The 9227-nt window shown below is 35.3% G+C and overlaps 1 protein-coding gene across 1 annotated transcript; it reads left to right on the top strand.

Annotated features, from left to right (window-relative positions):
• Positions 1-7689, top strand: LOC145605261 (E3 ubiquitin-protein ligase RFI2-like). Its single transcript, XM_081661309.1, has 6 exons — positions 1-459; positions 3461-3627; positions 4235-4287; positions 5612-5637; positions 5726-6113; positions 6814-7689. The coding sequence occupies exons 1-6, from the start codon at positions 303-305 to the stop codon at positions 7265-7267; spliced, it is 1245 nt and encodes a 414-aa protein (XP_081517435.1). The 5' UTR covers positions 1-302; the 3' UTR covers positions 7268-7689.
• Positions 7690-9227: the final 1538 nt, after the last annotated feature.

The following is a 9227-nucleotide window of genomic DNA, read 5'->3' as shown; positions in this document are numbered from 1 at the left end:
TTTCCATAATCTATGTCTTCTTTCTCTCTCCTCCATCCTTCCCCTCTTTCCAACACCACCCCACTGCTTCACCACACATTCCCCCATTAAAATCCCCCTTTAATCTTATCTTCTGGATTCACCATCTACTTTGATTCAACCAACAATTCAATTCTACCTCCAAAACTGTTCAATTCTAATCTTAATTTTAATTTTTATGCTTGAATTGTTCTGGGGTGTGTGATAATCGAATCTTTCGGAAATTTATGAATTAGGGTTTCCTTAATCGAATTGGGGGAGGATTTAAACTTAATTATAACGTCATGGGACTTGATGAATCCGATACAATTGATGATTCTGATGGTGGGGGTAAATCGTTGAGTTCTTCCAATGTTTCTTGCTCAATTTGTCTTGAACCTGTCACCGACAATGGTGATAGATCTTGGGCTAAGCTTCAATGTGGTCATGAATTTCATCTGGGTATGTGTTTTTGTTAAGAATTTTGAGATCTAGGTTTTTAGTTTTGCTGATTTTTGCTGCTTGATTGATCCGATTGGTATGCTGAATTTTGCCGGAAATTGTATTGATTATGCTACTGATTATCGTGAAAAAATGGTAGAATTGAATACGTAAGTTGGAAATTAGTGGTTGGGGTTGATGCATGATTGGGGGGAATTAATTTAAGGCAATTGGGTTGTTGAGAAAGATGATCAAAATATTAAAACTGAGCTAGAAGTTTTGCATGGATTATATGGGTGGTTAATGCTATGCATAAAATATTTAAGCATGATAGTTTTGAGTTGTGGATTGATGTTAACCTGTAAGATTAGTATTTTCGGCTACACGGGGCGATTGCCTGCTAATACTTGCCTCTCATGCCTTCTAGTATTCCGTTGTTTGGGACATAGTGTTTCTTCAAGATGTGTTGAATATCGTGATTTCTTAGTGATATGATCATATGAGTATGTACTTAATTCTTTCTCGTGACAACTTCAGAAGGTAGAACTTTTCATGGATCATCAATGCAATTAGCAAATTTGTCTATGCTGTGTCTCAATTCATTGTTATGGCAATTGTAATTAATCAAGGCATCAATGGCAAGTGAGAATTTGGAAGGGGATTCGTAGAGTTGACAATGTGCCTGAAGTGTAATTTTGGAGAAAGTAGGGATGACTTAAATGACAAAGCTTCCTCAAAATATCCACCAAATTCAATTTTAATGAGACAAAGGGTTGGAATTTAAGAAACCTTAAGTTATAAGAGATGATGATACATTGATACCTCGTCAATCTTGTAGTTAAATTAGATGAGTTAGGTTAATTCAATGATAATAACAGAGTTGTTACATTTTGATGTTAAGATGCTGGAAATAAGACGTAGGTTATTAGGACATGTTAGGAGGCATTTTAATGCTTTAGCTAGGTGATGTGTGAATATTGTTCCAAGGAATTGTAGGAGAAGAGAAGCCGAAAAGGTTAACTTTAGAAGCTTTGAAACAAGGTTGTGAATTTTTTTTTCTCCCATTCTTTCCCCTGTCACGAGTAAATTGGGTTTTTGGTTTGTCAAAATAAACTTAGAGCTATATTACTTCATAATTCATTTTATTGTCAATGGCCTATATACTGTCATTTTGCAGTTTCTGCTACAAGTGTCATTGCTATTTGCTACTTCCACTACTTTTTGGTCCAAGTTTTACAAGTGTTTTTAATTATTTTTAGGTATATCATGACAGAACATATATTTTCTCAATTTATTTATTTATTTTCTTATCATAATCTCTTTTTTCTTTATTAACTAAAGTGCTATGTATTAACACATATATATTATTTTTATATCACTCTTTACTTTAGATTCTTTCCAATCAAAAAAGTTTTTTTTTCTTTTTCTTTCCATAAAACACTCTTCTTTAACTAGTTATAGGTAAGGTTGCTACCTCTCTAGCTCAGCTAAACTGGATTGTTGAGTTGAGTTAAGTTATGCATCATATACCGTATGAGGACTTAACCAGCAGGCTAGATATCAATTAATGGAGGATCAAGACAGCGTTAATGACAAAATTTGTTGTTTCTATTTAGCCTACTGTATCCTCCTAATGCCCCCCCCCCCCCCCCAAAAAAAAAAAAAAGAGAGAGAGAGAGTACTTGGCCGTGATCACTCGATGTAATAAATTGAATTGTGATGAATAGCTAGCTTACTACATATAGTTGCTTACTTAAAATGGTACTGCCAAACAGGGCCTAAGAGAGCTTTTTGTATGGATGCAATGAGCTACTAGTAACGTCTTGGCACGAGTAAATGTTGTTTCGTATCAACTAATTTCAAATTTTTATTCAGATGAGTTGTCATATTCCTGTATAGTGTTTTTAACGTTGTCATTACTGAGATTCTGAGAAAGGGTTACAAAGGACTTGGAAGTACCTGCAATCAACCTTTTTTGATGGTGTATTGTTTTCCTGTCTCTATGTGTTTTTGATGTTGTTTAATGATAGTATGATACTCCCTCCGTCCCATAATACTTGACATATTTACCATTTTCATCCATTCCAATAATATATATATATATATATATATATATATATATATATATATATATATATATATATATATATATATATATATATATATATATATATATATATATATATATCCAAACCCCTAAATCCAATAAATCATACATTTTAATCATTGCTTAGCCCTCTGTTTTAGTACGATGCCACAGGAGTCCCAATACTGCGCCTGGGATCACCCATTTCTGTATCGACGTGCTTAAAGAAATAAGGTCATAAAGACATTATATAGGGTGTATAAACTGGAGTGATTGAATATTTGGCATCCATATGAGTAAATGTGTTATCTTTAACTGTAAATGTAAAGTGTTATTACTTTATCCACATGATTTGAAAGTTGATCCTCTCTCGATTTTAGAACAAGTAAAGTGCGCTGTCAGGGAAAAATAGGTACCACCCCCCCCACCCCCCCCCCCCCCCCCCCCCCCCTGAGCCTTTTTTTTTTTTTGGTTTTGGGGGTGGTGTAGGAATGCCAGTCTTATAGCTTCTCTGGTATTTAAGGTGTTGCAACTCTTGCCGACAACTTTAAATGTTGCCAAGTTTGCATGAAAGGAACTTAGGAATTTGAGTGAGCTTTGTCATAGTTTGTGAATGTTTGATGTTAATGGTCACAATATGATAGCTGTGGTACTCAAAGTATTATTATTTTTTATTTATTTATTTTATTTTTATTTTTATTTTTACTGTAACAGTGGATCATGCTCTTCAATGCATTTAATAAAATAAGAAAGAAATGAATTCTATTGTAGAAAAACATTGTTGTTTATTCTTAATATGTTCACGACTTCTCTGTTTTTCGATGTTGAATATTTTGGAAGCTGCTTGTGTAGTTGATTGTCTGCTTTATGTGGTGTTGCTCTATCCATCTTTGCTGATATTTCAATCCTTTATTTATAAATTGCCGTGATCTGCAGATTGCATTGGTTCTGCTTTCAATATCAAGGGATCAATGCAATGCCCTAACTGTCGGAAGATTGAGAAAGGTCAATGGCTTTTTTCCAATGGTTGTCGTTCATTTACGGATATGATGGATGACTGGCCCCATGATGAGGATCTTTATGACCTAAACTACTCTGAGATGGTACTTATTTACAACTATCTTGATCAATATAAGTTTATTTAACAAAGTCAATATAAAAAAATAGTTACAGTTTTATTTGAGCATCTTAATTTTAAAAAGGTTGCTTTATTTCATATCAACTTGAGTCAAGGTCTGTTCATATTCCTTTGGATACTTAGCATTGTAGGTTCATGAACATTAATGTTAGTAATTTAGTAAAGCTATTTGGCCTTTTCTGTTCATTTCGGCTGGCTGCTTCTTTTTTGTTATTCGACAACCTTGCTATGAGTTGGCATTAATTTATAAGACTTCTCATGTGCTTAACAGTCATTCTCTTAGCTCTATGTACTTCCTCCACTGCCCCTAAAACTGAGACTATGTAATTCGCTCTGCTTTATTTTAAGAAATTTGGGTGTGTATTCATCCATCTATGCACTCGACATTTCTAAAAAAATAAGGTTCATATCAATAGTATTCTATATTACAACTATTCATATTGCAATAAGTTTATTTCTTTTGTTAATCTCTCCACAATACCATACTAAGGCAATTAGCTGTAATTGCTTTGATATGCAACTGTAACTATCAGGTTTATTTACTTTAATTTATTTGTTGTTTCCATTTGCAGTTTGGACTTCAATGGTGTCCATTACCTGCGTTTTCACGGATTCCCTCTTTTGAGTAAGCATGCCTTCACAAATTAACATACTTTTATAATTTTTGTTTTCACGGATTCTTGATTTCTTGGCGTTTTTCTAGTTTGTGTGCTATTTTAAACTTTTTAATGTCTCTATGATCAACTACTTCCCCAACCCTTGTTGATACTTTGTAGAGCCGAGTAGTCCTACTTATTGAGCTGGAGTCCTGCTTGCCTAGCTCAAGGGTTTTCACTTGGATTTGTTGCTTTGTTAAAGCCTATTAGGATGACCTGACCTGGCCTTGAACTGGGTTAGTTCTGGTGTTTAGTATGAAACCATCTATTTGAAATTTTTTCGTCAGCTGTCTTGAGCACTTGCACATATGCCCTTAAAGATGATTGCGACAATAGATCAGTAGTTGTGCTTTGGATTTTGATCCTCTATTGCATCTTAATTCTTAAAGTACTTCTGCTGTGTCTAGGAAAACTCAGTGTTGATTTGACTCTTGGATACTTCAAACTATAAGAGTCGCTTCTGAATTTGGTTTTGTGATCAATATATCTTATTAACATTATGTATGTAGTCATGAACGAGTGCGGTGTTCTCTTTTATGATTACAATAACTGGGTTTCTGTAAATTAACTAAAAGCCTCTCCAAGGCTCCAAGTGGTTCTCATGCTCTTCAAGACTATAGGTCTCAGCTAGATGCATCCTTGCTCATATGGTTCGTACTGCTTCTCCATGGAACTGGTATGAGGGATATGATGGTGTAATGTTTTTGTTCTGTTCGGTCACAAGTTCACCACCTTTTTTGTCAGTTTTTGTAGCATTTAGAGCAACATATATCATTTAAGCTGCCCTCTTCAATCCATTTTGTTTCAATCACCGATCAATGATGTAATTATATTAATCATCCCAAAATTTGCTCAGCCATGCATTACTTAAAAGCATCTCATGTCATTTGCCTGGGTCACTGACACACTGTCCTTGTGTCATGAAATCTTACCAGTTTAAGTTATATGTTCCAATCCATACCTGTATCATGAGTGGGTCACTGGTTTACATTGATCTCATGCTAGAAGTGAGTGTGATATATTATATGAACACCATAGATCCAGTGTAGCTGTTTCCAATTGGGCTTTGTTTTTGCATGATTTTCCTTCATTCCAGTGTTGCTTCAAGCTGTAGTGTGCCTCTGTGTTGTCCTACTTTAACATTGTGATGGCTTTCTTGGTTAACTGGGCTCTTGGCCATTATTTTGTTGGATCTCCATGTGTAGTATGACTACCTGATGAATGATCTGCCAGTTTTACTCTATCGTTGATCGATGACTGCTTCTTGATGAGTTATTTTTCTTATCTTTGCAGGGAGGGAGAGTTCCCATCTACTCCTTGTAAGTTTTGGTTTTGCATTCACCTTGTGCTGATAACATTTTGACTGTGGTGGTATTTCAATTATTAAAATTTCTTTTGCTTTTACAGATCATGATTTTTTGGGTCAACAAGCTGTCTATGCTGAACATACGGCTGTTTCATCTTCTACACATCAATGCCCTTATGTAGCATATTATGGACCAATTCATTCCTCATCCTCAAACTCTGTTGGAAGCGTATCTGATGGCTCCAATTTTAATAATCGCTGGGGAGGGCCATCTGGACCCAGTGAAATGCCAGCTTCTTATGCTTTTGCTGCCATGGACCCCCATTATCATGGTTGGGAGCAGCAGTCCTTGAGTTTCTCTTCTAATGGAAATCGGATGGGTGCTTCTGATCAACCTTCAGCTCCATCTTTGACTTCGAGATCCTCACGGGTGAATTCTGATCTGTCCAGATCAGGGTCATTTGTCCATCCATTTGTTGTAAGCCACAGGTATGTGCTGAAAACCATGGCAATCCTCCTTTGGCCTGGTCGTTATTTGTTTAGAAGTATATTTTTAAGCTTTCCTTTGCTTTTAGGGCCTTTATGGGATTGGTCCAGCTGCTCGGGCTATTTAATCTAGCCTACTTGTTGAAGGATGAGGGAAAATAAGCTGGACTTCTGTAAAACACTGACTATCCGACAGACCGACAATATAGAATTTTCAATGGAAAAGGATTAAGGATTTTGTTTTGGAAAATTACCGAGTTGTCTCCTATTTGAAACTGATTTATTCTCGGTATAATTTCTACCACAATTCCACAAATCCTACAGTCTTGAATAGTTGAATCTAGTAAAGCAGCCTTATATTGATTCTTAAGTCTTTTTAGAGAGAACTGTATGGAATTTGGAACTCCTGTTGTCTTTTCACATTTTTTGCTTTTGGGTGATAGACATCTGCTCTCCCACAATGAGATGTGTTTGATCATTATGTTAGATTTGAAAATGTTTGTATATTTCAACATCAAGTTTTACCATCTTGTTTTGGGAGCTTATCAGGCAATTTCTAATTATGTGTACACATCATCATCATCTCTCCTTCGTTAGTTGAAACACCTGGGTGTTACTATTGTATAGATGGGGCTTGATGACAAACTTTGTTTGACCACTTTTGTGTTTCATCTAATGACTGCGTGTTATTTTATTATCGCAGTTCTGGCAGCAGGATTGGAAGTTCCGTCACCTCATCTATGATTCCACCATATCCAGGCAGTGCGGCTCGAGCTCGTGATCGTGTACAAGCTCTTCAGGCATATTTTCAGCCACCTAGCAGCTCCCCGCCCATGCGTGCACCCATCATTTCCAATACAAGAAGATCCAGTGGCCATAGAGGTTTGTCCCAAGGGGCCCCAATTCCCTCATCATCTGATCAGACGAATGGAGGCTTTTTTGTATACCCATCAGGTACATCCACTCGGAGCTTTCCTGAAGCGGAGAATCCAATATCTAGCAGGTTCCATGGGTGGGAAAGAGACCATTTGGGTTCTTTCCCATTAACTCAGGGTGATAGAGACTCCAATTGGCTTCCCCACCAGGTTGTTGGTGGGTCCAGCAGTTTCCGCCAACGACATGGATCTGAACGGACACCATCACAAAATCGGTCATAAGACCACAGTCTATCCTTTTTTCCGTTATTGGGAGAAAGCGGAAAACAAATTGCCAATATTACAACTGCAGAAACCAATGAAATATGTAATGTGTGAAATTATGCAGAATGGTTTTATTTGATGTTTCGCTTGGAAAAGCGAGACTCCTATATGCTGTTGAGTGGATCCTGAAATGGTCCTTTCTGGCAGTGGCTTCATTGAAAAGCTTAATTGCCTCGAGGGTATTTAGGATAAGACATTGAATCGTAGATGACCGATGGTTTATGCGGAGAGGTGTCTGTTGCCTTAGAAAGCGAATTGGGTTGTCTTGCTAGAATGCCTGAAGGTTTGTGAGAAAGGGGGGGACTGAATTCTATTGCTGTTAACTTAATCCCCGTATATTTGTGGTAATTGTATGCAAAAATTCAAGAAGTTTTGAACCATTATCTCTTTTCATTTTTTTTCAGTTCTAACTAGCTGTAATGGCATTGATAAGTAGGTTCAAACTAGGCTAGAGTCATTAGTCTTTAGGTCTAGTCTTAATCACCTAAATTCTCATTGTTAAAGAATTAATGAGGTCAGATGAGACTGTTTAGGAGAAATAACCTTTAAATGATGATATAAGTACTGATAATGAAAAGAGAATGAAACTCAAATAGGTGATTGAATAGGTGATAATGGAGGTTGAAGGAAGGGTGTTAATGGAGGTTTATTAACATATTCTAAAATTTTTGTGGTGTCAAAATAAGTTTTTGTTAAATAAAATTAATAAACAAATTTGGTCTTTCTTGTGGTGTTAAAAGTCAAAATTTTCTTTTTATTTGTTATTTATATATGATCTTTATCGTAAATTGACTAATGATTTTTTATTTTTTTAAATGATAATGCTCTAATGATATATATTTGATTTATAGTTTTTACGATTTAATGACATTTGTATTTCATGATTGATATTTTATAAATTTTTTTTGAATAAATTTTGATTTTTTTTACCCCTAGTGTTAACATTAGGTCATAAGAGCATTATGGAATACTATCACAACACCACAAGATAATCTCAACTCCATTGGCTTCAATCAACAAGTTAAGTTGATTAAATGTGCTTATAGGATTTTAGTGGCCTTTTAATTTTACAAAAAAGTCAATTAATCCCCTCTTCTCTGAGTGGCCTTTTAATTTTATCGCACCCAAGCCATTGTCTCCGCCACAAGGGCTAATGCATATGTAACCCTGGACAATATTAAACAATTGGGGACCGTTTCGAGAACAAAATGTCCCCTAAACTTGTCACTTTAAAAGTTAATTAAAAGTTGAGATCTTTTTAAGTAAATAACAAAAGTTCTATCTAAAAAAAAATTCACCAACAATTGAGTTTGTGACGATAACAACACCAATAACACCATTTTTATTTGATGCAATGAGAAAAGGTCCGTCATAACTCATAAAGTCATAAGCATTAATTTACTTTTAAGTATTTATTCTGCACTTCAATTCTAAAATTCAGAAAATTCACGCAAATTGCGAGGAAGAAAGTAACGTGGTTTCTAATATTGCTTACAATGTACTTTGGCATCATCATGCATGAAACTAATCGATCAAGATAGTAATATGCTTCGTATCTTTAGGAATGACAAACACGAATTTGCTGAACTTTACAATTTTATTTCCTAAACACATTCATATTATGTTGGTAGTATTTAGAAAGTGAGGTTATCTTGAAAAAGTCGAATTCTCTAGTCTATACACAGCTTTCAGCCTACAATTCATTGTTAAGGTTTAGACAATTACAAGGGTTTTTACTAAATAGTCTGAAGTGAAATTCTGAAAACTATAACGTAACCAATGGGTTTCACAAAACCATCTGTACTCTTGTTAAAACTGTAGTAGCACAACAGTGCACAAGAACTACCTAAAGATTTTAAACCAATACATAAAAAATCTTACAACCACAATTCTTAGATCATTTATTGACCAACTAAAG

The sequence above is a fragment of the Chenopodium album genome, chromosome 22, assembly GCF_948465745.1.
Source record: "Chenopodium album chromosome 22, dcCheAlbu1.1, whole genome shotgun sequence".
NCBI classification, from domain to species: Eukaryota; Viridiplantae; Streptophyta; class Magnoliopsida; order Caryophyllales; family Amaranthaceae; genus Chenopodium; species Chenopodium album.
This window is presented reverse-complemented; position numbering and strand designations above follow the sequence as displayed.

Bases quoted from the DNA above. Each gene is read 5' to 3' on its own strand.
- LOC145605261 (XM_081661309.1), top strand. From the start codon at position 303: ATGGGACTTGATGAATCCGATACAATTGATGATTCTGATGGTGGGGGT. The intron at 460-3,460 runs GTATGTGTTTTT...CGTGATCTGCAG, and splicing joins TGGTCATGAATTTCATCTGG to ATTGCATTGGTTCTGCTTTC. The intron at 5,638-5,725 runs GTAAGTTTTGGT...TTGCTTTTACAG, and splicing joins AGAGTTCCCATCTACTCCTT to ATCATGATTTTTTGGGTCAA.